The sequence below is a fragment of the Empidonax traillii genome, unplaced genomic scaffold (genome assembly GCF_003031625.1).
Source record: "Empidonax traillii isolate 1590-97213 ecotype Southwest subspecies unplaced genomic scaffold, ASM303162v1 scaffold27:size3997909, whole genome shotgun sequence".
NCBI classification, from domain to species: Eukaryota; Metazoa; Chordata; class Aves; order Passeriformes; family Tyrannidae; genus Empidonax; species Empidonax traillii.
The window spans coordinates 1,463,739-1,488,902 of NW_020955220.1; the positions used below are offsets into that span (position 1 = coordinate 1,463,739).

Here is a 25,164-nt window from a genome sequence, read left to right on the forward strand (position 1 = left end):
CTACCCTACCCTACCCTACCCTACCCTACCCTGCCCTGCCCTGCCCCACAGCCCCACGCTCCCCCTCAGAGCCCTCACCACACCCCTACACGACCCGCCCGGCCGCCCCCACGCCGGCCCCAGGCCCAGCCCGGCCCGGCCCCGCCGCCGCGCTCAAGCCCAAGCCCCGCCCCGTGACCACACCCCGCCTGCTACCTGCCGCCACCTCCGCGGCGCGGCTGTCCTGCTGCCCGGCCACGAAATCGCGGACGGAGGCGGCGAGCGGCTCCATCCCCGGCCCGGCCCCGGCCGCCGCCATGACACCCGCGCAGGGCCGCGGCCCGGAGTGCCCCCGCTGTCCCGCCGTGCGCACGCGCTGGGGGGCGGTGCCGGCGGTCACGTGCGGCGGGGGGCGGGCCGGCCCCGCGCGCACAGTGGGCCCCGCGCACGGGCGGGCGCAGCGCGGAGCCGGCGCGGCCCCCATGCCGAGCGCCGCCGCTCGGCCCCGCCATGGGCGGCTGCGTGGGCCGGCAGCGCCGGGAGCGGCCCGCCGCCGGCAACACCCGCAAGCGAGCAGGTGAGTGGGGGCCGTCCCGCCCGTTCACCCCTGCGGCCGCGGGTACCGGCGTATGGGGGTGTCCCGTGTGCCCCTGGGGGTGGCGGGCGCGGGGGAGGGAGGGAGGGGGGGAGCGTGGGCACCGGAGGGGCGCAGTCCGGAACGGGACAGCTTCCCCCGCGCCCGACCCCGGGAGCCCCTAGTGCCTTCGGGGTCCCCGGACAGCGGGGGTCCCGGTGCGATGCACGGCCCCGGGAATGGGCAGGCACCGCGGCTCCCGTCCCGGAGGCTTTGCGGGGTCAGGGCTGGGGTGCGAGGCGCGTCCAGCCCAGCCCTTCCAGTTCCCGGCTTTTCCTGTTGAGGTGGTGTCCTGGCGGGTCTGCGGGTTGGCTGGTGTCCCCGGTTTGGGCTCGGCAGGGTCCCCCTGCACGGCGCGGTCCTGCCTACCCGGACTCCGTGCTGCCCCTACACTGGGCTGCTGCCCCTACACTGGGCTGCTGCCCCTACACTGGGCTGCTGCCGGTGGTCGCGACCCCGTCCCGGCTGCTCCGGAGCTTCGGGAGGTGCGGGGCGGGCAGGGAGCAGCTGCGCCGCTCCGGAGAGCAGCGGTGGTGCGGGGTCACTGGTGCAGCCCCGCGGCCCCCCGGAGTTACTGGAGCCGGATACCCGGGTGCCATGGGGCGCTTCCCCGTGATGCCGCCCCGGGGGGTCCCGAGGCCGCGGGGACGGATAGGCACGGCTGACTTTCGGCGGAGGGGCCGTGGGCCGGCGGGATGAATCACGCCTTCCCCTCGCCGACTCCCCGGCCGGTGCCGTCGCAGCCGATAATTACCGTGTTTATGGCAGAGCGGTGGTGGGCGGCGGGAGAGGAGGGGCAGGAAGCGTGTGTGCCCGGGACGGGACGCCCCGGCCCTCGCCTGCAGCTGGGATGCGGGAGGGAAGGGCGTTTTTCCGTGGAACGGTGCCTGCTGCTCCGGCAGCACGTGCAGGGCGCCGTTGTGCCGGTCCCGGCTGTGCCCCTGGGCAGCCGCCCCCACCGCACGGGGCTCCAGATGTGCCAACCTGCCCCGGGGATATGCAGCTCCTGTGGGTTGGGGTGGTGGCCCCCCGTGGAGCTGCAGCCCCCGGCCCCGGCACGCTTTGCCCCTAGGGGTGCAGGTGGCCTCTTGTGGGTGTCATTGAGGCCTGGGGTCCCTGACCGACTGTTCTTGCAGCTTAGGGGAGATGTGGGGCCATTGCCTCATAAGGCTGCTGTGGCAGGAGGTGGGGTCAGATCCCAACATCTGGATCTGTATGTTCCCTTCCTGTGCCAGGCAACAGCTGACTGCAGAGCCCATGTCTCCATCCCCCCTCCTTGCCCCCTGTCAGGCTTTTCTGGGATGGATCACAGTCCCCTCATGGTACCCCTGGCAGCTGCTGCTGCCTTCTTGGAAGAGCAGGGCTGTCTTCGCTTCCCATCCTGGATCCTGCCCTTGCTTTTGTGGTGCAACCATCCCGTGGGACCTTCTCAGCAGGTGGCAGAGGATAAAGCAAGGCTACAGCTGCCCTCACCTGCAGTACGGGGACACTGCCCTGGACCAGCAGGTCCCAGTACACGAGGATCTGCCATGGGTGGGGAGGGGGCCTCTGCCAGCCCACCTCTGCTGCCAGAGGGGTTCTGCTAAGCCGCACACCTGCCTGGCGAGTTCCTGCCCTGGCTGGGTCTTGCTGTGACCCCCTGTGAAAGGGTCCTGAGAGGGCTCCCTTCAGCAGGTAACATTGTTGTCCCCGGGGTGGCCAGCCTGCCACAGCAGGAACAGGGGATGCTGGTGGCATGCAGCGTGCCAACCCTCCATGGCCCAGGAAGGGAGCAGCTGGCACTGCTGGAAGCGATGTTGTGTGCCATCTGGCTGGTGTGTTCTCCAGGGCCTCCTCCAGGACCTGTTGGCTGGGGCTGCCTGGGGCTCCTGCAGGGCAGGGGAGCGTCCGGGGCACAGCCTCCTGCCTGGGGATCTGCACACCAGGGCACCATGGGGAGCCGAGCTGCAGGCAGGGTGCTGCAGGCACAGGGCAGGATGCAGGCAGGCTGCCAGCCAGATCCTGTTGGCTCGAGTCCGGGCACAGTGAGCGGACGGACCTGTCTGGTGGTGCTGCTGTGGAGAGTTGCACAAGGGGCCAGGAATAGAGCAGCAGGAGGTGATTAGAAGGTGTGGGGCCCGTCTGGGCGGCAGCAATAAATAGACGAGGCTTAAGCCCCTGCCTACCTGGGCAAGGCTGCTGGGCATGCCTATCCACACAAGGCAGCCACAGCCTGTCCTTGCTCCCTGCCATGGCTGAACCCATGGCTCCAATCCTGCTGCCCGCCCCGGGCCAGTATCTTCCCGTTGCTGCGAGCAGAGCTGAGGGAATGGTACTGACTGGGAATCCTGGCTGTAAGGACATGTGCCCCAGCCCAGTGGCCACAGCAGTGTGGGAACATGGTCCTGGATGTGTCCTTCAGGCTGGCTGTGGACACTTCTCCACTGCCCTCCTGGGGCAGGTGCTGCCTCTGACCTTGCTCTGTCCTGTGGTGCTGCAAATCCCTCTGGCCCAGCACCGTGACTGCTGAATCGGCAGCACAGGCTGCTGCCGGCTGCCCTTGCTCCTCCAGGGATGCAGGCAGGATGCTGCCTGCCAGGGATGCTCAGTGCCCAGCTCTAGGGTAGCTGAGCTCCTGTGCCCCTTGAGGATCTCTGGAGTGAATGCCACATGTGTGTCTAGCTCTGGGCTGGGTGTTTGCTGGGAATCAGATGCTATGCTGGCTCCAGGGTCTTAGGTGGGGTGGGACAGGGCTGATACAAAAAAAAAGGGTCATGTAGTTCCTTGTGTCACCACACACTTGCCCAGGAACAGTTGCCTGGGGAACATGGCTCAACCCACAGCTGATAGTGGTGGCTGTACCCCGTGGCTGTGGTGTGTGGCATCACCTTGCCTGGCAGGTCACTGTGTGGGCACAGGTATCCTTCCTGCCTGACTGGAGCCTCCCTTTCCCTGTGCCCTGTCCCTGCAGGATGGGTGCTGCCTGGCCCCAGGGAGAGGGGTGACAGGAAGGAGCTGTTGTCACTCATTGTCCCCAGCTCAGCTGGGAGTGACAACAGCTCCTTCCTGCACCATGCATCCGGCCCAGCCGTGGGGCCAATGGGACTGGGCTGTTCCCACGAGGCCACAGCCCGGTGCAGGAAGGGCCTGGTGGTGTTGGACTGGCATGGGGGTGGCCCAGATCCCTGATCAGTGCTGGCTGCTGAGGGTCTCTGGGGACATGGCTGGGGGCTGTTTTGTGGGGAACCAGCTCAGTTCAACCCATTGCTGGGGCAGGGGTGGGCTGACAGCCCTCCACCACAGCCATGTCCTCTGCTCCCATGATGCCCTGGACACTGTGTGCCTGCTGTCTTGCCTGCAGCTGGTCCCTGTCATCCTGGGGTGGGCAGAGGGGACAGTGAAGTCCTGACCCCCCTGTGCTGCAGCTCAGCCTCCGTAATCCCCTTCTCATTCCGACTGACCAGCTTATTTCCTGGCTAATTCCCCAAGCTATAAATACTGCTCTGCCTCAAAGGCCCCTGAGGCCCCGTGGCCACCTCATGGGGCAGCAACTGGTCCCCCTAACATGGGGGCAAGAGCCCTTGTCCTTTCTGAGGGCAAAGGGGGTCACTTGCAGGAGCAACTGCTATAGGGCCAGTGAGATCTTGGGCAGAGCTAGCTCTAGCCCAGTTCCCCCTGGCTGCAGTGGGGACTGCCCTTCACCAGGCAAGGTGATCCCTCAGATCCTTGCTGGGGTGTGAGTGGTCCCCAGTTATCTGTGGATATGGGGAAATGGGTGTCTCAGGGCCCAAGGGAGAGCCGTGTCCCTTATCTGACCATCTTCCCCCTCCCCAGGCCGCAACGAGCCCCTGAAGAAGGAGTGTCCCAAGTGGAAGAGCGATTACCCCATGACAGATGGGCAGCTGCGCAGCAAGCGGGATGAGTTTTGGGACACGGCACCTGCCTTTGAGGGCCGCAAGGAGATCTGGGATGCCCTGAAGGCAGCTGCCTATGCCGTGGAAGCCAATGACCACAGCCTGGCCCAGGCCATCCTCGATGGAGCCAGCATCACCCTGCCCCACGGTGAGGGTCAGCACTGGGGGTGTGGGTGGGATTGGAGCTGAGTGCCTCATATCTGGGCACATGGGGATCCCAGGTTGGAGCGGGGAGGGACACACAACTGCCATCCACACAGCTTCAAGGCGGGCTCCGCCGCACTGCCTGGGGTGGCCCTGTCCATATTTGGGTGATCCATGGGGATGACCTCCTTCAGCATCTCATCCTACTGTCCCCAGGGTCCCTGACAGAGTGCTACGATGAGCTGGGCAACCGGTACCAGCTGCCTGTCTACTGCCTGGCACCTCCTGTCAACCTGATCCTGGAGCGGAGTGAGGAAGAGGCTGTGGAGCCGGCCGAGCCCCTGCCCAACACCCGGCGGGAGTTCGCTCTCAAGGTGCGGCTCTCCACCGGCAAGGACCTGAGGCTCAGCGCCAGCATGGGCGACACCGTCGGGCAGCTGAAGAAGCAGCTGCAGGCGCAGGAGGGCATTGACCTGGCCTGGCAGCGCTGGTTTTTCTCAGGCAAGCTGCTCACTGACCGCACACGACTGCAGGAGACCAAGATCCAGAAGGATTTTGTTGTGCAAGTGATTGTCAACCAACCCCTGCCACCCAGGAACTGAGCCACCCCCCACTGGTTGAGGGGAGAGGGGAAGGGGCTGGGGGACAGTGGCACCTCTGGGGATGCCCCATGCTGTGTTCCAGCCCTGCTGGAGGCGGAGCAGCCCCTGCTCCCCCCTGAGGCTGCCCCCTACCAGGGTGACCCGCCAGGAAGGTTTGCGTGGGGCTCTGCCACTGCAGCGGCCCCTCTTGCCTGGGGACACGGGCAGGCGCCGTGTTTTCTGCAGGAGGTTCGAGACCAAATGTTTCTGGGGCTGGGGCTCCTCTGCCAGGCTGTGCCGGCAGGGAGAGGCTGTGACCCACTGGGCTCTGGCTCCCCCTGGCCTGGAGACCTGTGGGATGCTGGGCTGGGTGGAGATGTCTCCCCTCTGTACATAGTCTGTATTTATCAATAAAGCCTTTTCATCCTTCCTCTGGCCTCAGGAACAGGCTGGAGGGGCCTGTCACCCACAGCCCCAGGAGATCCCCATGCCTGTCCTATATCTTCTCCCATGTCAGGATAAGCACAGGGTGGCCAAGGGTAGCCTGGACACCCCAGCTCTGCTGCCTAGTGCTGCCCTGATCCTGTCCTGACAGCTCTGACCCTTTGCCTCCCTGGACCCTTTCCCAGCACATCCTCCCACTATCATCCTGGCTGTTTCTATGTGTGGGATGACCGCCTCCCTTTCCCACTGCTTCCCCTCTGGAGGTTCAAGCCTATGTCTGCCCTGGGGCCAGGTGGGACAGTCCATGGAGGGGGAAAATCCCAGGACCACCTCCATGGCCTGTCCTGGTAAAAATAGTGCCTTTGTCACCTAAGGGTGGCCCTGGGGACTGCCCAGGAGGGTGACAGTGACGTGTTGCCATCAGTCCCTCCCATGGCTCCTGGGTTGGGGGATAGTGCTCAGCGCATTAACTGTTCCAGCACAGGACAGTGCTGGCCTCATCTTACAAGGGGAGAGTGCTCAGAAGGGTTGAACAATGTTCCTGCTGCCGGGAATAGCTGCCAGCTCTGCCTGTCAGCTCCACGTGAGGCCAGTCCTGCTGCCAGGCTGCCGTGTGCAGTGGAGGAGGCTGGACAGCCACAGGGACCCTTGGCAGGGCTGCTCGGAACGTTCCGCACCTGAGGTCATCCTCTAAAGCAGCACAGAGAGGCCGTGACTTCTGGCATCCCATGCTGCCTGCTGCTGGCTGAGAGGCTTGGGAGGACCCATTGCCTCCTGTGGGAGTGGGTAGCTTCTCCCCCCACCCCTCCTCCAGTCCCAGGTGCTGGGAAGCCTTGGGCAATGCTGGTGCTGCTGCAGCATCTGGTTGCACAGAGATGGGGTAAGGGGAACCATGAGAAGCATCTGGGATGCCTAGGGTGGGTTGCACAGGCACTGTGCCTATGGGATGGCCCTGGATCACATCCCTGCTCTGCTGAGCCTCTCTTGACAGGCTGACATGAGTTCTGTGTACCTCAGCTCCCCATTACAAGCACAGGAGTCCTGGGCAAGCCATGGGGTAGCAATGGGTCTCTTTAAGAGCAGGGCTGGAGAGGTAAGTTAGGGCCACCAGAAAGCAGCAGCGTGAGCTCATGGCAAAGCTGCCCCAGTCATGTGGAGCAGCCACAGCTGTTGGTGCCCTTGGGCTGCAGGACGGAGGGGCCGGCAGCATAAAGCCCCACAGCCAGTGGAGCTGCCGGCAGCACCGGGAGCCAGGACTGGGCACTCCCTACCTGTGGTGGCAACGAGAAAAGGATACATCTTGCACGGGACTGTGCACTGTGGGCAGACATGGAGCTGGATGTGGAACGGGCCAAGGAGCTCATCGAGCAGAAGCTGGCAGAGGAGGAGGAAGAGACGGTATGTCCATACTGCAGGGGAACCTGCCTGGGCTGTGGCAGGGACTGCCATTGCGCTGTGCCCACCCTTAGGGACTTGGATGTGAAGAGGCTGGCACAGACCTTGCTGTCCTAGGGGATGCAGTGAGGTAGCCTAGGGCTCTCAGGGGAATCAGGTTCCCAAACTGACATCTCTTGCCCATGGGGCAGAGCTGAGCAGCAGGCAGGTGCCCAGCTTTTCAAGTAGGATGGGTGGGCATGTGCAAAACCAAGGGCTATCAGGCACCCTGTAGAGTTCAGTGGCAAGCTGGGAGCTGTGTCCAGAGCCACCTCTACCGGCAGGCTAGGGATGGAGACAGTGGGGCTGCTGAGTCCCCAGCCAGGACCATGCAGCCCCCAATGTGCCTGTGCAGAGACTCAAAGGGAATGGCGCACGGGAGCCACCGACTGTGGAGCGGATGAACACACCCGAGCTGGAGGAGGAGAAGCACCATGGTCCCAGGAACTGGGGCCTCGAGGCCATCAAGGTGAGGGGGTTAGGGTGCAGGTGGGCCAGGGGTAGCTGGGCACAGAGAAGTCAAACAGGGCACTGCATGTCCTCACCAGGGCCAGGAGAGGGTGCGGAGGAGTTCAGTGGATCTGCGGCGAGAGATCATCGATGTGGGGAGCATCCAACGACTCATCGAGCTCCGCAAGCAGCGTCGGCAGCGCCAGGCAGAGCGGGCGGCCACCCCTGAGCCCTTCCAGCCACCTGAGCCCTTGGAGATTGTATGTCAGTGGGTTCCAGGCTGTGGGAGGGGGCTGCTGGGACAGAGGCTGGAGGGAGCACCTATGGGCCACTCCCAGGTCACCCTGCCAGTCAGGGACCTCCCTGGGGAAGCAGGGCAGGGACCCCCCATGTTGTCTCCTCTCCTCCACCCCTGTGATGCCCCAGCCCTGAGCCTGTCCCACTGCTAGGTGGGTCCTGTGGAGCCAGAGACCTTCCTGCGAGCCGCCGTTCAGGGCAAGATGCACATCATCGAGAAGTTCCTGGCAGACGGTGGCCCCGCCGACACGTGTGATGAGGTAGCATCACCGACAACCACTGGCTGCCCTCTGCCTGTGCCCTGCCACCATGTCCCACAACCACGCCCCGGCATAGCTGTGGGCAGGGCCTGGGACCCCTGGGACAGGGCTGGAGGTACAACCAGACTGGGCCGGGGGAGGATGGATCTGTCCACCAGCATGGCACCTTGTTCCGCAGTTCCACCGCACAGCCCTGCACCGCTCCTCGCTGGAGGGACACATGGATATCCTGCAGAAGCTGCTGGACAGTGGGGCCACGGTTGACTTCAGGGACCGGGTGAGGCTGCATCCTGAGCCCAGCTCCATGCTGGTCTGAGCCTCTGGGCATAGTGCAGTCAGAACTACAGTAGTATTGAGGTCCCTGCAATGGGGCAGCGCTGTCCCTACCACAGAGGTGGCTACGGGCAGGGTTCTGCCAGTTCAGCTTGGGCACAGGGACCAGCTGGAGTGAGGGATAGACACGGGGTGGGGGTGTCCCCTGCCATAACGCACTCCTGTGTGCCCAGCTGGACTGCACTGCCGTGCACTGGGCCTGCCGGGGTGGACACCTGGATGCTGTCAAGCTGCTGCAGGACCATGGGGCAGACCTCAATGTGAAGGACAAGGTGAGCAGGGCAAAGCTCGGGGTCACAGGATTGGGGGCACGGGCATACCCTGGGTGAGTGGGCTGGCCCTGTGCTGAGTTAGCAGGAGTGGGTGCTGATCCCCCCTGATGTCCATCTCCCCTCTCAAGCTGCTCAGCACACCCCTCCATGTGGCCACCCGGACCGGACACCTTGACATCGTGGAGCACCTCATCCACTGCGGGGTGGATATCAATGCCCCAGACAGGGTAAGGGCTGGCACACCTGGACAGCACTGGGGGGGGCAACACTGATCCCCCTCCCTTGGTTGACCCCTCCAAAGGCTCCTAGCACCCACGGTGGGGCACATCTGGGCACACACATCCCTGCCCCAGGGTGGTGGCACCCACAGCCAGGGCTGGGACAAGCACTGTTCTCCTTGTTCTCATGGGGAGGGGGTGTGCTGGGAGCTGGGGACAGGCAGGGAATCCCTGTCCCTGGACCACAATCCCCAGTGAGGCTGTGTCTCTCACAGGAAGGGGACACTGCGCTGCATGATGCTACACGGCTCAGTCGCTACAAGATCATCAAAAAGCTGATCCTGCATGGGGCTGACATGATGGCCAAGAACGAGGTGAGCATGGGGGGCTGGCACCAAGGCCATTTGCTGAGGCACTGTGTCACACCACCCCAACCACAGCTTCTCTCTGCTTGTTCTTGCAGGCTGGCAAGACCCCGACGGACCTGGTGCAGCAGTGGCAGCTGGACACGCGCCAGGCACTGGAGACCAAGGAGCAGCCACAGGGGGAGATGGAGGTCCCCGCATGATGGCGCCAGGAAGGGACGAGGGATCAGGCTTGGCTCCAGGGATGAGACTTGTCTGTGTCAATAAAAGTCATCGAAGAGCAGCATTCAACTCCAGAGTGCTGTGGGGCTGGGCACTGGTGTTGATGGGCCTGGGGAAGCTGAGTTATCCCAGGTGTAGGTTGTCTGGCAGCGTAAGTCCTGCCTCCTATCATAGGAACTCAAATGTTGGTGACATCATGATGCCAGGACACAAGTGGTTCAAGGGCAGGACTCTTTGCTGCAGGACACCCTGGTTGCTCACAGTCGTTTAAAGTACCACCTGGGCAAGCTCAGGGAGGAAAATTCATGGAGGGCATCTCAACTCAAGTCCACATGGTGCTGGTGGCTAGGACTGTGGCAGAGAGCTGCCCCTGCTGGGCAGCCACTCTGTGGGGCTGGATGGTTGCTTGTCCTCCTGCCTTCCCCACTGGAGCCATCCCTGGGGACACATGGTCCCTTTGCAGGCTGGGACCTTTCTGCTGAGTGCAATGCTCACTGCTCCCAACCCAGAAGTGCTCCCACTCGCCTGTTTACAGGAGACCCTACACTAACAACTGAGGCAGGTGATCCCTGCCCACAACCCCCGGACTGCCTAAAGTGTCTGGTCCCTCCCTGGTTCTGCAGTCCAGCCCTGTAGGAGGCAGAGGGACAGCTGCCAGGGCGGGCAAGCAGAAAGGAAAGCACAGCTGGGGTGGCTGGGGCTCACCTGGAGGGGTGCTGAGCTTCTGCAGCCAGCTCCTGGAGTGGGGAAGAGCATCACCTGGTACCACCCCCCATGTCATCTGCCCAGCAGGGTTGCGGGTCTCTCATGTGCCCTGTCAAACATTAACAGCCCTCGGCGGGGCAGGCAGCACAGCCAGCAGCAGCACCCAGACCACCATGGCACTCAGCACCCGCCTTGCCTCATCTCTCTGGCCCACCTTGGCAGCGCTGCGCTGGGCAGCCCCCAGGCAGTGCCGGGGGCTCAGCACTCCCCAGGGACCAGAACCCTCACTCGACCTCAGGGGCATCTTCCCACCCCTTGCCACCCCCTTCTCAACCACAGGGGAAGTGGACTATGCCCAGCTGGAGGGGAACCTGTCCCGCTACGCCAGCATCCCCTTCCGAGGTAAGCGTTGCCTGCTCTCCCTCTCTGTGCAGGCTCCTGTCGGATCCCTGCCTGCCACAGAGGCTGTGTGGCAGTGTGCAGGCAGCCTGCCAGCTTCCCAAGGGTGCTCAGCCTCCAGCTGGACTTTGCTCCAGAGCTGACAACCCCTCGGGTGACCCACCTGGGGCCCTTTGCACAGCACGTGCCCAGGCACATGTGTGTGTCCTTGCACACCCCCATCACATGCAAGCGTGTGCTTGCATGCACACTCCTCACATGTGCAGGCTTGTACACATCCTCCACATGTAGCTGTAGCTGCAGGCTTGCATCTACCCTGTGCCCTATGGGTGTACTTGCACTCCTGTGCACACTCACACACATTCATAGGATATGTGTCTGTTGATTGTCCAGGATAGATGGATAGCAGACAGGCTGCAGAAGAGGCTGGGGGTCACAGGGATGTGCCCTGGGGTCTCCTCTCTTCTGATGAGAGCGTCTGGGGCTGCAGGGATGTAGGCAGGAGAGGGCATACTGTGGGTTGCAGAGAGCCCTGATTGGGTGCCAACAGCAAAGAAGGGAGCGAGAGTGATGGGGATACCTGGAAGTACCCTCCCCATGCTTGTGTTCCAGGGCTGGTGGTGCTGGGCTCCAACGGGGAGTATCCCTACCTGGCGCCTCATGAGCGGCTGGAGGTGGTGAGCTGCGTGCGCCGGGCTCTGCCCAGGGACCAGCTGCTGCTGGCCGGCTCAGGCTGCGAATGTGAGTGCCTGCATGGGCAGTGCAGGGGGCACGTGTCCCCTCCGGGCCACCCCTCACCCCTCTGCCTCATCCCCAGCCACCCAGGCCACCATCGAGCTGACTGTCAACATGGCAGAGGCAGGGGCTGATGTGGCACTGGTTGTGACACCCTGCTATTACCGGGGGGCCATGACCAGTGCTGCCCTCATCCATCACTACACCGAGGTGAGCCACGTCCAGGGCCTGTGGCAGTCTCAGCTGGGGCAGCAGCATGGGGAGCATGTTCAACGGGTCTCCAACCCACCCAAGCCACTGAGCTCTGCCTGGCTGCCTGCAGGTCGGTGATGCATCCCCCATCCCCGTGGTGCTCTACAGCGTCCCTGCCAACACCGGCCTGGACCTGCCCACAGAGGCTGTTGTCACCCTGGCTCAGCACCCCAACATCATTGGGATCAAGGACAGCGGTGGGGATGTGAGTGGAGCAGGGCTTTCCCAGGGCTGGCTGTCACCAAACCTGGCCCCAAGCTGGGAACAAGGAGCTGGGACTTGCAGCCCTTCCCCAGACCCCAGCCCTGCTGGCATGAACCACGTGGCGAGGGGGATCAGGTGATGCCTGCTCCAGGGCACAGTGTGTCTCTCCCCAGATCACCTGCTTGGGGCTGATGGTCCACAAGACAAGGCAGGAGGATTTCCAGGTGCTGGCAGGATCGGCTGGCTTCCTGCTGGCAAGCTACGCCGTGGGTAGGTGCAGCTGCCTCTCCTTGGCTGGGGGCACAGGGTGCTGCCCTGGGGATACTGGCAGAGACTGGCAGGTGGGCAAGGGGAGGCAGGCAAGGGGTGGTGATGCCTGGGAGGTGCTGGCTGAGCACAGCATGTCAAGCTGGCTGCCAATGTGCCCTGGTGTCTCTTAGGTGCATCTGGGGGGATCTGCGCCCTTGCCAACATCCTGGGGGCCCCCCTGTGCCAGCTGGACCGCCTGTGCCGTAAGGGACAGTGGCAGGAGGCCCGTGACCTGCAGCACCGTCTCATCGAGCCCAACACAGCAGTGAGCAGGCAGCACCCCTGGGATGCTGAGGGGAGAGGGTGACAGGCCATGGCAGAGCCAGGGGGAGGCAAAAGATAGAAGTCCCTGGGGCTGCAAGGGGTGGAGTGGTAGTCCAGAGCAACAGGATGGCACAGCACCTGGCCAGTGAGCTGAGCTGGGCTGGAGGTGAGAGGGTGGGAAATGCCAGCCCTGCCATGTTAAGGAACTGCATGTCCACTGGCAGCAGGCACCTGCCTGACCCACTGTGAGAGCCTTGCTGGCTATTTATAGGCAAAAACAGGGGGAAGAACTGCTCCTTCCCAAGCCCCCCAGCCCACTGTGGAGTAGCCTGTCCCTGCTACAATGAGCCCACCATGCCACAGGGCTGCTCCCCTGTGCAGCTGTGCTCTGCACCCCCATACCACAGTGGGCAGTTCATGGGGTGCCACAGTCACCTCACACCCTGCCCAGCCTTGCAGCCCCACAAGGGGAGGGCAGGAGTGAAGGTGAGTGAGAAGCAGGGGCTGCAGGGCCCACAGAGCATGCTGGCCCATGGGAGCAAGCCCCTGCATCCTCCCTCCCACAGGTCACCCGCCGGTTTGGGGTCCCGGGGCTGAAGAAGGCCATGGAGTGGTTTGGCTACTACGGGGGTCCCTGCCGTGCACCCCTGGCCCCACTGAGCCCTGCCCAGGCTGAAGAGTTGAGGAACACCTTCAGCACCAATGGCTGGTTGTAAGGGGTCCCCCATCTGCCCTTTCCCACACCAGGAAGGCACAGGAGTCAGGAACCTCAGGAACTGGGGACATGGTGGGGACACTGGGACCTGGCTGTGCTGGGCCAAGTGGGTAAAGGGGGCAACCCCTGGTCAGCCTGCATCCCTGCCAGCCCTCGGGGGCCTGTTGTTCTTACCTGGGAAGGGGTGGATCCTTGTGCCATGAATAAACCGGCTGTCCTCCATGTCTGCAGTCCTGCCTGGACAAGCCCTTTGCCCCATCCCTGCTCCCAGCAAAAAGGACATGGCACAGGTGTTTGGCAACATGGTTTACTCAGCTGAGGCCCGTGCAGGCAGCAGCACAAGGCAGGGTCACGGCAAGGCACGGGACCGGTGTGAGCAGAGACCGGCAGGGAGGGCATGGCCCCTGCAGCCCCACACCAGGCAGTGAGGGCTGCCAGGACCCCTGTGCCACAGCCAGCTGGACCACACCGGGGGTGAAGGTGAGCATGCAGCAGGGAGATGAAGGATGCATGTGGAGGGCAAAATGGGGAGCTGTGTGCCCCCTGCCTGCCCCTTTGCCATGCCTCTATCCCCTCCCACTCTGCCCAGGCCCCCTGCTCCAGCTTTGCCATCCCATGCAGCTCTGCTTGTGCCCCTCATCCCAGGCTCCTGCTGACCCTGCTCCTTGCTCACGATTGCTCCCACCCTCCACCAACATGCAGCAGATATGTGCCAGGCTGGGCATCGCCCCATCCTCCTTGGTGAGGATACTGCTGCTGCTGGTGTCACCAAGGCAGTGGGTGAGGCAGACTGGCACAGGGATGAGGGGAACACAGCCCATTGGCTGGTCTCAAGAGCAGGCTGGATTCTTCAGGGACACCATGCCACCTTACCCAGGGTATGCTGGGGGATGGCCAGTCACCCAGAACAGAGGGTGCAGGCCACAGCGTGCCCAGGGTGCCCATCCTGCCTCCAGGTCAGGGCAGTGAAGCAAGCCAGGAGCTGCCCCTCTGGGGGTACATGGTCCAGCCAGCAGCTCCCAACCAAGGCACCCTGGCAGTGGGGTCAGGGACCAGCCCCTATCCCACTGCTCCGTCCTCTGCAGCAGGCTTGCAGCCCTAGTGGTCCACAGTCTTCCTGGGAGACAGAGGGGCCAAGCTCCAACCACCTTGCCCTCCTGCTGCTCCAGCAAGTGCCAGGGCTACAGCCAGAAAGAGAAGGCACCATGGCTGCCCCAGGGCACTTGGGTGGAGAGCGGAGGGTCCCATCCCCTCCAGCAGCAGGGGTTCGGTAGAAGAATGCTTGGTGGGGACAAAGGGCCAGGAGGCACCCAGCAGTGCCCACATCCCTGCTCCAGGGCCAGCAGGGCCAGCCAATGCCCAAGTAGGGGGTGGGCCCTGCTCTGGCAGGAGGGGATGTGGAGCACTGTCATGCTGTCAGGTTGTGGGCAGATTTGGAGGCACCCTGGGCCCTCTGGATAATTGCTGTGCATTTCTCCCGCCTCAGCAGCTTGTTGTTTTCAAAGAAGCCCTCGTTGCGGGGCACCCCGTGGGAGCCGTCAGGGAAAGTCAGGAGACCTGAAGGCAAGGGAAGGGCTGGGAGTGAAGGGTCAGGGAGAAGTACCCACTGGGGATGGGGCCAGGGGATGAAAGGACAAACTGGGAGATGCCGGAAGGGGCTGTGCTGAGCAGGGGTTGTGGGGATGCCCGCACCATGGTACCAGGCACTCACCGAAGCCATACACGCGCCCGCCTTTGAACTCGCCCTCAAAGGTCATGTTGTCGCAGCGGGTAAAGACTCCAACGCCATTGAACTTGCCCTGCACAAACTCCCCCTCGTACCTGAGTGGGGAGGAGCTCCTGAGGCAGCAGCTCCCCACAGCAAGTGTGGGTGCTTGGGGAGGTGCGTGTAGGAGTGCCCACCTGGAGCCGTCAGAGAAGGTGAGCACGCCACAGCCGTGGAACAGCCCATTCTCGAAGTGCCCCACGTAGGCGGTGCCATCGGAAAACGTCAGCTGCCCAATGCCGTGCCTGCGACCTAGGTGAGGGCAGAAACGGGCAGTGCTGGACAGACACAGGACCCACTCGCATGTGGAGCTGGGCAGAGATATGGGGGCTGCTTGTCCCCCAGCACAGACAGCACCGTCCCCTCCTGCCCCATCTCACCTTCCTTCCACTCGCCACGGTACTCCTCCCCGCTGGAGTAGGTGAAGGAGCCTTTAGTCAGGGTCATGGCAACAGCCTCCGGCACGGCAGGGCAAGAGCTGGCAGGAAGAGGCACAGAGAGCTGCTGGGCAGGGAGAGCAGTCTGGCTTGCCCAAAGCCCCTGCATCCCCTCGTCTCAGAGAGAGGCACCTGTCTGCCCTGGGGATGCCTCTGCCAGGGCACAGCGCAGATGAGGAGGTGACCCCAGGAGCACAGCCACCCTGCCCTGGCTCTGAAACCCCAGCTGCCAGGTTCGGGTTGCTGCCCGCCCCACTGCAGGGCTCAGGGTGATGTGAGCCCACGGGGGTCACAACCCTGTGAAACGTGAGTGAGCAGCAGGAAGAGCAGTGTGGCAGGAGCTGTCTGCTTCTGGCCTAGCACTCTGGGGTCCTGCACCACCCAGGCTCAGGCCAGGGGCCACCCTCAGCTCTGCCGGGGCAGCCCCAGGCAGAAATAGGCATTTTGGAGAGGAGATGCTGGGCTGTGCTTGGTGCCAGCTCTTCGGGGGAGGGAACAGAAAGCTTGTGGCGTTTCAAGCTCCAGTATCAAGGACGGGCAAACCTGGCTCATTCCCAGGGATGAGAGGCCACTCCTCCTAAAAGGGACAGCGGAGAGAGGACCCTGAGGCTTCAGGGCTTTGCTCCGCTACCCAGGCTTGCAAACCTTTCTGCAGACAGCAAGCAGTACCCAGAGACTGTACACCCCTAGAGTCGCTGCCATGCAGCACAGCCCTCCCCAGCACACAGGGAAGGCACTCGCACAGAGACAGTCCCGCGGGCGGGCTGGGCGCTGCCTCTCCCGCAGGTGCCGGTGCGGCTCAAGCAGTGCCCGTGACGGGAAGGGGCTCCCCGCATGCAAAGGGAGTGCATCTGCTCACACTGGGCTGCGAACCACCCGAGCGGAGCGTGTTGAGCCCCGCGAACCCAGGAGCTCAGCAGGAACTTGCCAAGGCTTTGTGTCCAGAGAAACGGCCCCAGGCGAGGCGAGCAGCGACTGAACAGTGCTCTCTGCCGACGGCAGCGCCCGGGAGCTCATCGCCGGCCCGCAGCCCGCAGCCTGCCCAGCCGTGCCAGGCGGAGGGGCGGGGGCTGCGAACTCCGCCACCACGGCCTGTGACACTTCACGGGGGACGGGTGGCTCCACGACTTGGAGCTCGTGAGGCCGAGAGTGTGCCCGGAGGCGTGACCGCGCCCACGGCAGATGCACCCACACCCTGCCGTGTCCATGCACCCACGGGGGATGCACCCGCACGCCGCCGTGTCCATGCACCCACACCCTGCCGTGTCCATGCACCCACGGGGGATGCACCCGCACGCCGCCGTGTCCATGCACCCACACCCTGCCGTGTCCATGCACCCACGGTTGATGCACACGCGCCCCACCAGCGGGACGCTCGTGGCGATGGTCGCGGGCCCGGTGCCTGCCCGGGGTCGGTGCGGGCGGCGCGGGCGGCGCAAGGGCCCACGGCCCGCGCTCACCTGGCTCCGCGCTGTCCGCCCGCACCGCTCCCCACCGGGTCCCGCCAAGGGGCGGTGGCGGCCACCGCCCCTTCCAGTACCCGCCCCGCCGGGCGGTGCCACGCAGCCAGCGTCCATTCCCGTTCGCCGTTGGCTGTCTCCACGGCAACCGCTAGCAACGCGGCTGCTCATTGGCCGACTCCGCAGCACACCCTCGCCTGCCGCCATCTTTGTGTGGGGCAAGGGGCTCCCCATCCCGGGAGTGTCTGCGGAGCGGTAGCACCCCCCCGTCACCGCCATTTTTGTGAGGGGCAGCAGTAGGCGCTGCCGCTCCAGGGCGGCCATTTTTATGTGGGGCACTGGCGCCAGCCCCCACGGCGGGGGCGAACCCCCCCACGGCTCCCAGGACGGGCGGTAAGAGGTGCGAGGGGCTCCGGGCTCGCCCCATCGGCACCAAGGCCGCACCCACCACCTCGCTTTCCGTCGCAGCACCTGAAGTGGGCGTGGCGCGGCGGGGGGCGGGGCAGTAACGTGACGCGGCGGCGCGGTGACGCACCGGAAGTGGCGGCGGCAGCGGCGGCGCGGCGGGGCCGGGCGGGCGGCGCGATGGACGAGACGAGCCCGCTGGTGTCGCCGGAGCGGGCGCAGGGCCCCGACTACGGGCTGCCGGGGGGCGCTGTGCGCGCCCTGCCGCCCGCCGCGCCCCTGCCGCCCTCCCCTCCCGGCTCCCCCGGTGGTCGCGATCGCGAGCGGCAGCCGCTGCTGGAGCGCGGGGCGCGGGGCCCGGCGGCGGCGCAGGCCCAGGCGCAGGCTCAGGCGGCGGCGCAGGCCCAAGCCCAAGCGGCGGCGGCGGCGCAGCGGGAGCGCAACGACTTCCCCGAGGATCCCGAGTTCGCCGAGGTTGTGCGGCGGGCCGAGCTGGCCAGCGAGCGCGGCATCTTCCCCGAGCGCATCTCGCAGGGCTCCAGCGGCAGCTACTTCGTCAAAGACCCGCAGGGGGTGAGCCGGGCGTGGCCCCGCGTGGCCCCCGACGCTTGCGGGCTGCGGAGGGGGTTGCTGCAGGGAGAAGTCGTGGTGCTGGTGCGGGGATGACCGGCCGCGGGTGGCTGGTCTGAGCTTCCCCGGGGAGAAGTGCAGTGGGACCAGCAGCCAGAGTGGGGGGCGGGTTGTTTGCAAGTGCTGATTCAGCCTCTTCTGTGGCTGTCATGTCCACAGAGGAAAGATCACACTCTCTCCGAGGTCTATGCGTCTCCTAACCATGGTGACTCCAGTCCTAGGGCTGTGACTCTGTAAGCTGAGCCGTTTTTGGGCTGTGAGAGGAGTGAGATGTCTCCTCTGTGGCTATATGGTTGATACAGTGGAGGGAAAGTCCTTGACATGTAGCTGGTCCCCCACAGACCTGGTCAGCTTTGGGGCAGCCATCTCTGTGTTGCTGACTGGATGTGTGTGCAGCACAGGCTGGCTTGTCTTGTGACCTGCTGCGCCCAGACCAATTACTTGAGCTGCTGCTGCTTCCTGTGACTTTCTTGCCATGTGTATGCTGGGATGCTCCCTGGGGAACAGGACTGGGCTCTTTGGTCTCTGATGTCCTCTTAGTTTCCCTGCCCTGGGTGAAGCCTGGCTCCTGGGAGCTGTGACAGGGAGGTCCCAGCTGAGCTGGCGGTCTCTGGGGAAATACACACTTCCTCCTGGCACAGCCCTGCTTCCTCCTGTTGCCCAGTATGAGACCTGGAGTCACTGGGGTGGGTGGCCGGATGAGCTGTCTGGGGGTGGCAGGACAGAGGCTGCCTGGCTGCAGGAGGCCTGAACTCAGGGAGGGCTGGTGGAACATAAGTGCAAGGAGCCAAAGTCTGTAATCCTGGCCTTGTCACCTGGCAGGTCCCCCCAGACTGCCTTGCTGTCAGCAAATTTGGTGTGTGACTGGTTTCTGTCTAGGATTGCCAAAAATGTCCCACTGCTGGCATGGAAGAGAGTGCAGTGTGTGGATGTTGTGGGCAGCGGGGGGAGGATACTGAGGTCTGCTTCCCTCAGGGCTGCTGGGGCCCGAGCTGTCCCAGCCAGGCTGTGCTGCCCAGCCCCGGGGGTTGTGGTCACCCCACTGCTGACTGTGCTCCCATGCTGGCCGGGCTCCCTCTGCTCTGCTGCTGGCACCAGGCAAACCTGTTTTCCCTGCCAGTGCTGCTCCCGGCATGGGTCTGACTGGAAGGGGACACTGTGCTGCTAGAACTCTGGCCACCACTTTCACGCTGTCCCTGCCTGTTTGGGCCTTGCTCTGCTGGAATGGCTCCTTGGAACACAGGACTCCGTGCTGCCAGAGCTCCTGACAAGCCTCTTTGCAGGCTTATATCCAAGGACGTGTTGGCAGTTGTGTGCCTTCACGTGGGGCTGGTGAAGGGGATTGCCTGCCTGCCTGCCTAGTGGAAGTGGCTCTATCATGTGATCTGGGCATGGCTCAAGTGATCCTGTTCCCTCAAACCTCTTCCTGGTGGACAAAACCTTGCTTCTGATTGCCCTGGGCTGGCTTTTGGCCCCTGACAGACTGGGATTGCACTGGGGTTCCCTGCTGAGGTGCTGAAACTCATGTTTAACTTCCACATTCTGGCAAGAGCTCAGCTTGGGGAAGTGTCGCCCACTCAGGCCAGGACTGGCACCAGGCATGGGGAAGAGGGCTTGTGGCATGTGCTGCTGAGTCACCCTGGAGCAGGGGCTGCCAGCCTGGAGCTGCTGCACAGCACCCCCAGGGATCCTTGGCCTTTGGGAAAAGGTGATCTTTCTCCTGCCCCAGCCCTTGTCTCATCTGTGTGAGTTGCAGCCCTGGCTTGGTGATGGTGCAGTGCCCAGCACAAGGCTTTTGTGCCCTCTGGGCTGCTGCCCCCACTGTCAGGTCAGTGTGTGTGAGGATGGATTGAGAGGCTGGGGGTGCTGCTGGTACCAACTGGTGGCTGTGCCCTTTCATACACAGCTGTCTGGGAGAGCCAGCCCCTCTGCTGTGTCTGCTGGGCCCCCAGCACAGAGCCCTGGCTGGGCTGGTCCCTTCTGTGGTCAGTTTGGGATCAGCTCTGTTCCATGGACTTTGGAGCCAGGGCCGGGATTGCCATCCCCTCCCTTTACTGTGTGGATGTAATGACCAACAACAAGCAGTACATTCTCTGGCCATCCAAAGGTTGCTGGAATGGGACTGGTGTGTTTACCAGGTGTTTTTTTGGGACAAGGTCTTTGAGCGGTACCTTGCTTTTGTGGGACAGGTCACTGGCTGGGGAGGAGTCCCTCCCATCCCCTGTCTGCCTCCCTCCCAGGAGCTGCAGGGTTTGCCTGATCCCAGGGGTTGGTTACTGATCCCAGTGAAGGGCTGTTCTGGGTCTGTTCCTGAATGTCCCCACTGTGGGCTGGGGGAGGTATCCCAACTCTGCCAACTGCCTGGAATCAGCCCCTCCTCTTTCCCACTCACAGAAAATCATTGGCGTCTTCAAGCCCAAGAATGAGGAACCATACGGACAGCTGAACCCCAAGTGGACCAAGTGGCTGCAGAAGCTGTGCTGCCCATGCTGCTTTGGGAGAGACTGCCTAGTCCTGAACCAGGGCTACCTGTCAGAGGCGGGTGCCAGCCTGGTAGACCAGAAACTGGAACTCAACATTGTTCCCCGCACAAAGGTGAGAGGAAAGCTGCTGGGATCTTGTTCTGGGAAGGATTTTGTGTGCTTCCACACAGATTGTGTCTTGTCTTGTGGCGCTGCTGACCTCGCAGATTGAGAGCTCTAGACCAGGACTGTTCTGCTCAAGCTGTGGGGATGCTTTTGCTGGGCAGAGCTGTGGGAAATGCTGTGTCTTGGTTTTATCAGGCAGTCCTGTGACTTGTCAGGTGCCCCAGCTGACATCTGCACTCCTGTCCCCCCAGGTGGTGTATCTGGCCAGTGAGACCTTTAACTACAGTGCCATCGACAGGGTGAAGTCCCGAGGAAAGAGGCTGGCCCTGGAGAAGGTTCCAAAAGTTGGCCAGCGCTTCAACCGCATTGGTCTGCCACCCAAGGTACGGCTGCCACCCTGCACACCTGCCTGCCGGCACCTCCACACCCTCTGCAGCCTGCTGTGACACAGCCTCTCTCTCCTTGCCTCAGGTGGGCTCCTTCCAGCTCTTTGTGGAAGGCTACAAGGATGCTGACTACTGGCTGCGGCGGTTTGAGGCCGAGCCGCTCCCGGAGAACACCAACCGGCAGCTGCTGCTGCAGTTTGAGCGGCTGGTGGTGCTGGACTACATCATCAGGAACACAGGTAGGGCCAGCTGCCTGCTGTGGGATGCTGCCTGCTCCGTCACGTCCTATCATGTTGGAGAAAGGGGAGGGAGACAGGGGCTTGGTGGCTTTTCCCAGCACCTGAAATTCTTCTCAACACCACTCGGTTGTTGCCAGGTGACATCTGCCTCAGGGCAGAGTGCAACTGCTGTGGCCATCCAGCACTGGGGGCTCTGGCTGCTGGCCTGCGTTCTAGCAGATCTGGATCCACTGCTGTGCTCAGCTGAAAGTTTGTCAGCTATGAGGTTCCAGGGACATCCAGAGATCCAACACCTGGCTGTGCCTCATTTCACTGTCCCATCTCACAGTGGGTTCCTGAGTTCCTGCCTGGCTGGAAGGGGTTGGGTTTGCAGTCTGGGGCTTGCAGGCTGACGTTTCTCTTGCAGGCTGGCAGTATGTGGACCTCCAGGGCTAGTTTTGTGAGGGTTGATGTGACTTCCTAGGCCCACAGCGGGCTCAAGAGCTCTGGGCCTAAAATGTCTCTGTCTCACTTCTGGGTCAGAGGAGGAATAGTCTTCTGCCCAGCATGGTGCAGGGGGGCCCTGGTGGTGACACAGCTGGTTTTATCTCCCTGCAGATCGGGGCAATGACAACTGGCTCATCAAGTATGACTGTCCCCTGGACAGCGCAGGCGTGCGGGTGAGCGGCTCCTCCTGGGCAGGGGCTACATGGGAACTCTGCTTCTGGAACTTGACTGCTTGTCATGTGGAACGGGAATTTCCCATCTGGGTTCCAAGCTTGTGGAGGCCTGACCTTGTCTCCTGGGCCTTTTGTTACCCTTTGCCTTGGTGGTTTGTGGCCTAGTGGGACTTTGTAAGAACGCTGTGTGGGAGAAACTGGTGTTGCTGGACCTGTGCATCCTTGGAGTGAGGCCTTGGAGCTTTGTTCCCCTCCCACCTGAAGCAGACAATGTTTCCCTGTGGGCAAGGGGCCATGCTACAAGGCAAGAGGCTGCTGTGCCTCTGTGGTAGCCAGGGCAAAGATCCTGGCAGTGGGGCTGGAGTAGGAGGGGGGGTTGGGGGAGTTTTCTTGTGACATGCTTTGCTTCATTCCAGGACAGTGACTGGGTGGTGGTGAAGGAGCCCATCATCAAGCTGGCTGCTATAGACAACGGTTTGGCCTTTCCCTTGAAACACCCGGACTCCTGGAGAGCGTGTGAGTCCCTTAGGCTATGCCAGGACACCATGGCAAGCCACACAAGTCCATGCTTGGGCATCCTTCTTAAGGACTGCAGAGGAGAGGGCTAAGGCTGTGCCTCTGCAAATCTCTGGGTTCATGGGCAGCTCCTTCTCAGTAGAGACTGTAGAAAGCTAAGGCTGGACCTTGTGTCCCAGATACAGGGGATCCAGGGACATGTGGCACCATGCTTTGCCTTCCCTAGTTCTCATGACTCCTGCTTCCTCCCACAGATCCATTCTATTGGGCATGGCTTCCCCAGGCCAAAATCCCCTTTTCACAGGAGATCAAGGACCTGATTCTTCCCAAGATCTCAGACCCCAATTTTGTCAAGGACCTGGAGGAAGATCTGTATGAGCTCTTCAAGGTGTGCTGGGGAAGTGGGTGAAGATGGTATGGGAGGAAGAAAAGTGGGGGTAGTGTTGGGGAGCTCCCTGTCAAGGCTTCAGGGGACAGGACGGTGGCCAAGCTCCTGACAGTGTTTTTGGGCTGAGGCATAGCAGGGTTTTCCCTCTACCAGGCACTGAAGATTCAGCATGGGGAGAAGCAGGAAATCCATGGGACGGGGGAGAGGCTTACTTGTGGAATAGTTGTCTTGTGCATGGCATGAGGCAGTAGATGAATCCCACTGTGTTCTCTGCTCTCTTTTGCAGAAAGACCCTGGCTTTGACAGGGGACAGTTTCACAAGCAGATTGCTGTCATGAGAGGCCAGGTAAGCTGTGTGTAGGGAAGGCAGAGGTGGAGTCTCATCCTGCCTGTGTGGCAGGAAGGGTGCTGGAGTGGATGCTCTCTGTTGCTCCTGCGGGGCAGCTAAGGCTTTGCTCTGTTGTGCCATACAGATCCTGAACCTGACACAGGCGCTGAAAGACGGGAAGAGCCCGCTGCACCTGGTTCAGATGCCGCCTGTGATTGTGGAAACAGCGCGTTCCCACCAGCGCTCTGCCAGTGAGTCCTACACGCAGAGCTTCCAGAGCCGGAAGCCTTTCTTCTCATGGTGGTAGCTGCAGGAGCCACAGGCAGGGCTTGGCCATCTCGGACTAGCACTGCAAGAGGAGCTGGGCCACTGCTGGCTTCTGTGGCTGGGACTTGACCTTCAGGGTAGAGCGAGCAGGTGCAGCTGGAGGAACCTGCAGCTGAACTGGAGGAGCCAGGCAGGTTGGGCATGGTCCCTCCCCAGCTCCATTGGAGCTTGGTGCCCTGCCTGGGGCAGAGGACAGAGGGAAGTGTGGGAATCTGCCGGGAACTGTGGCGTGGCTGGGACCCTGCCCCTGCCTCTCTTCCTTGGCCTGCATGTGGTTCTGAGCACCCCCGCTTGGGGCTGGGATGAACAGGCTTGCCCAGGCCAGGATCCGTCCAGCCCTTTACACCAGCCACTGGCCCTTTTTTTCCCCACCGTGACAGCTGCTGGGCGGAGAAGGCCTGAGAAGGTGATACCCCCTCCCTTTCCCTAAGGGTGTGGTGTACTCCTCCACTGATCCCTCCTCTGCCCCAACCCCGTGCACGCTGCTTTCCTCAGGGGGAGTTCCTGCTGCCCACGGGTGCAGTGGGGACCACAACGAACGGCTGTTCTCTGGCTGGGGGCTCGAGGAGGGGACATAAGAGGGACAACACATGAGACTGGCTTGGGTGCAGTTAGACACTAAGGGGAAAGAGGTGTTGGATTATCCTTGGGAAGAGCAGGTGGCTCCCCCTCTGCTTCCCCAGTCCGTTTCTCCTGCCAGGTCTTCACAGCTGCTCTTGCTTGGCTATTTCCCCTGCTCCCAGCAAGCTGCCTGGCTGCTGTGCAGCCAGCATGGTGCCAGCCTTGTCTGTGCCTAGGGCTCCCCTCGAGGGGCAGGGGTCTGCCAGGGAAGGGCTGGAGGGGCTCTTCTGCCACATAGGTGGGCGTGTCAGGGGACCAGCATGGACTCCTTTGAGTTGACAATCTCACAGGCTTGCTGTGGGTGGGGGAGGCAGAGAGCTCCCCTCTCCCCAGCAGCTGCTGAGCTTGTGTTGTATGGAACAGTATCAGGGCTGCTGCCTGCACTCGCTTGCCTTGAGCTGTGGCTTCTTCTGCTGCTGCTGGGGGAAATTGGTGTTGGGTCTTGTTGTCCTGTTAGCCCATCTTCGGGGAGTGAAGGGGATGACGGCAGGTTGGGGCTCTGCTGTGTGAGCCTGGGAGGGGAGAGCAGCTCCCTTGTCTCCTGCAATGGGTAGGGGGCTCAGCATTGGCTGTGCAAGCACAGAGGGGGCAGCAGTGGAGACCCCAGCTCCCCGGCCAGGCCCAGCTGCATCTGACTGACCCAAAATGTATTGTTCTAATGCACTGTAGAAATGTATGTAATGTATTTAAACCATGCAACTGTCTGAATAACAGCTGCCATTCAGCTGGCCACATCTGTGTCTCTGCTGTACCCTAGAGAAGGTTGGGGCTCCTCAGACAAGGCCTGGCTGGTATCCAATAATACCTGCTCAGGGCTGCGTTTGTCTCCCACAACTGCAGAGCTGCTGCCAGAGAGACCCTTTCCCACAGGATCTGCTCATGCTGGGCATTGAGGGGGCCAGCTGCCCAGCCTGCCCCTCAGCATCCCATGCCTGCAGGTTCTGTGCCAGTGGCTTGGCCAACTGGTCCTCCAGCAGATAAATCCTTCCTTGGAGAATTTCTGTTTTCTCTTCTGAGCATTTCTTGTCCTGCACGGCAGCACGCAGCTTGTTCCCCAGCTGTGTCTGCAACTTGCCAGGGCAGTCACTGCGACTTACCGTGCACTGGAGCACACTGCCCTGAGAGGGTGTGGAGAATCCCCTACTGGAGATATTCAAGAACTGTCTGGATGAAATTCTGTGCAATGTACTCTAGGATGACACTACTTAAGTAGGGAGGTTGGACCAGATGACCCACTGTGGTCCCTTCCAACCTGACCCGTTCTGTGAGGCTGTTCCCACTGCACTGGGTGCAGTACAACGGCCTG

At 62.6% G+C, this 25,164-nt stretch overlaps 6 protein-coding genes across 8 annotated transcripts in view; 4 read left to right on the plus strand and 2 right to left on the minus strand.

Moving 5' to 3' along the window:
- MMS19 (MMS19 homolog, cytosolic iron-sulfur assembly component) overlaps window positions 1–311 on the minus strand; it is a 14,829-nt gene extending 14,518 nt beyond the window's left edge. Inside the window, exon 1 of the mRNA XM_027908267.1 lies at window positions 196–311. Coding sequence (XP_027764068.1) covers window positions 196–298 — 103 coding nt within the window. The 5' untranslated portion in view covers window positions 299–311. The remainder of the gene's footprint in view (window positions 1–195) is intronic.
- Window positions 312–477: 166 nt separating this feature from the next.
- Window positions 478–5,702, plus strand: UBTD1 (ubiquitin domain containing 1). The gene is made up of 3 exons (XM_027908337.1): window positions 478–556; window positions 4,427–4,654; window positions 4,867–5,702. Exons 1-3 carry the CDS (start codon window positions 490–492, stop codon window positions 5,250–5,252), a joined length of 681 nt encoding a protein of 226 aa, XP_027764138.1. The 5' UTR covers window positions 478–489; the 3' UTR covers window positions 5,253–5,702.
- Window positions 5,703–6,836: 1,134 nt separating this feature from the next.
- On the plus strand, window positions 6,837–9,590 carry ANKRD2 (ankyrin repeat domain 2). The gene is made up of 9 exons (XM_027908324.1): window positions 6,837–7,070; window positions 7,459–7,578; window positions 7,658–7,819; window positions 8,009–8,116; window positions 8,295–8,393; window positions 8,623–8,721; window positions 8,850–8,948; window positions 9,215–9,313; window positions 9,403–9,590. The coding sequence occupies exons 1-9, from the start codon at window positions 7,005–7,007 to the stop codon at window positions 9,505–9,507; spliced, it is 957 nt and encodes a 318-aa protein (XP_027764125.1). The 5' UTR covers window positions 6,837–7,004; the 3' UTR covers window positions 9,508–9,590.
- Window positions 9,591–10,331: 741 nt separating this feature from the next.
- On the plus strand, window positions 10,332–13,330 carry HOGA1 (4-hydroxy-2-oxoglutarate aldolase 1). 2 transcript variants are annotated; one of them, XM_027908363.1, is made up of 7 exons: window positions 10,332–10,633; window positions 11,243–11,371; window positions 11,448–11,575; window positions 11,688–11,822; window positions 11,980–12,091; window positions 12,262–12,395; window positions 12,961–13,330. In XM_027908363.1, the coding sequence occupies exons 1-7, from the start codon at window positions 10,405–10,407 to the stop codon at window positions 13,108–13,110; spliced, it is 1,017 nt and encodes a 338-aa protein (XP_027764164.1). In that variant the 5' UTR covers window positions 10,332–10,404; the 3' UTR covers window positions 13,111–13,330. The 2 variants fall into 2 exon arrangements, with proteins under 2 accessions (XP_027764164.1, XP_027764173.1); XM_027908372.1 differs by having other exon boundaries at window positions 10,333–10,633; window positions 11,995–12,091.
- A 72-nt stretch (window positions 13,331–13,402) lies between these two features.
- MORN4 (MORN repeat containing 4) lies at window positions 13,403–16,892 on the minus strand. Of its 2 annotated transcripts, XM_027908386.1 has the most exons (5): window positions 16,772–16,892; window positions 15,255–15,352; window positions 15,012–15,126; window positions 14,821–14,930; window positions 13,403–14,666 (listed from the first exon to the last, which is right to left on the minus strand). In XM_027908386.1, the coding sequence occupies exons 2-5, from the start codon at window positions 15,319–15,321 to the stop codon at window positions 14,518–14,520; spliced, it is 441 nt and encodes a 146-aa protein (XP_027764187.1). In that variant the 5' UTR covers window positions 15,322–15,352; window positions 16,772–16,892; the 3' UTR covers window positions 13,403–14,517. The 2 variants fall into 2 exon arrangements, with proteins under 2 accessions (XP_027764187.1, XP_027764182.1); XM_027908381.1 differs by lacking the exon at window positions 16,772–16,892 and having other exon boundaries at window positions 15,255–15,657.
- Window positions 16,893–17,309: 417 nt separating this feature from the next.
- Window positions 17,310–24,590, plus strand: PI4K2A (phosphatidylinositol 4-kinase type 2 alpha). Its single transcript, XM_027908351.1, has 9 exons — window positions 17,310–17,749; window positions 20,201–20,401; window positions 20,646–20,777; window positions 20,866–21,019; window positions 21,617–21,678; window positions 22,095–22,194; window positions 22,449–22,582; window positions 22,869–22,928; window positions 23,056–24,590. Exons 1-9 carry the CDS (start codon window positions 17,357–17,359, stop codon window positions 23,215–23,217), a joined length of 1,398 nt encoding a protein of 465 aa, XP_027764152.1. The 5' UTR covers window positions 17,310–17,356; the 3' UTR covers window positions 23,218–24,590.
- Window positions 24,591–25,164: the final 574 nt, after the last annotated feature.

Bases quoted from the DNA above. Each gene is read 5' to 3' on its own strand.
- ANKRD2 (XM_027908324.1), top strand. From the start codon at position 7,005: ATGGAGCTGGATGTGGAACGGGCCAAGGAGCTCATCGAGCAGAAGCTG. The intron at 7,071-7,458 runs ACGGTATGTCCA...CCCAATGTGCCT, and splicing joins TGGCAGAGGAGGAGGAAGAG to GTGCAGAGACTCAAAGGGAA. The intron at 9,314-9,402 runs GTGAGCATGGGG...TTGTTCTTGCAG, and splicing joins ACATGATGGCCAAGAACGAG to GCTGGCAAGACCCCGACGGA.
- PI4K2A (XM_027908351.1), top strand. From the start codon at position 17,357: ATGGACGAGACGAGCCCGCTGGTGTCGCCGGAGCGGGCGCAGGGCCCC. The intron at 20,402-20,645 runs GTGAGAGGAAAG...CTGTCCCCCCAG, and splicing joins ACATTGTTCCCCGCACAAAG to GTGGTGTATCTGGCCAGTGA. The intron at 22,583-22,868 runs GTGTGCTGGGGA...TCTCTTTTGCAG, and splicing joins ATCTGTATGAGCTCTTCAAG to AAAGACCCTGGCTTTGACAG.
- MORN4 (XM_027908381.1), bottom strand. From the start codon at position 15,420: ATGCAGGGGCTTTGGGCAAGCCAGACTGCTCTCCCTGCCCAGCAGCTC. The intron at 15,127-15,254 runs GTGAGATGGGGC...GCCCTCACCTAG, and splicing joins CCGTGGCGAGTGGAAGGAAG to GTCGCAGGCACGGCATTGGG. The intron at 14,667-14,820 runs GTGAGTGCCTGG...CCTTGCCTTCAG, and splicing joins CGGGCGCGTGTATGGCTTCG to GTCTCCTGACTTTCCCTGAC.
- HOGA1 (XM_027908363.1), top strand. From the start codon at position 10,405: ATGGCACTCAGCACCCGCCTTGCCTCATCTCTCTGGCCCACCTTGGCA. The intron at 10,634-11,242 runs GTAAGCGTTGCC...CTTGTGTTCCAG, and splicing joins CGCCAGCATCCCCTTCCGAG to GGCTGGTGGTGCTGGGCTCC. The intron at 11,372-11,447 runs GTGAGTGCCTGC...CCTCATCCCCAG, and splicing joins GGCCGGCTCAGGCTGCGAAT to CCACCCAGGCCACCATCGAG.
- UBTD1 (XM_027908337.1), top strand. From the start codon at position 490: ATGGGCGGCTGCGTGGGCCGGCAGCGCCGGGAGCGGCCCGCCGCCGGC. The intron at 557-4,426 runs GTGAGTGGGGGC...CCCCCTCCCCAG, and splicing joins CAACACCCGCAAGCGAGCAG to GCCGCAACGAGCCCCTGAAG. The intron at 4,655-4,866 runs GTGAGGGTCAGC...TACTGTCCCCAG, and splicing joins CAGCATCACCCTGCCCCACG to GGTCCCTGACAGAGTGCTAC.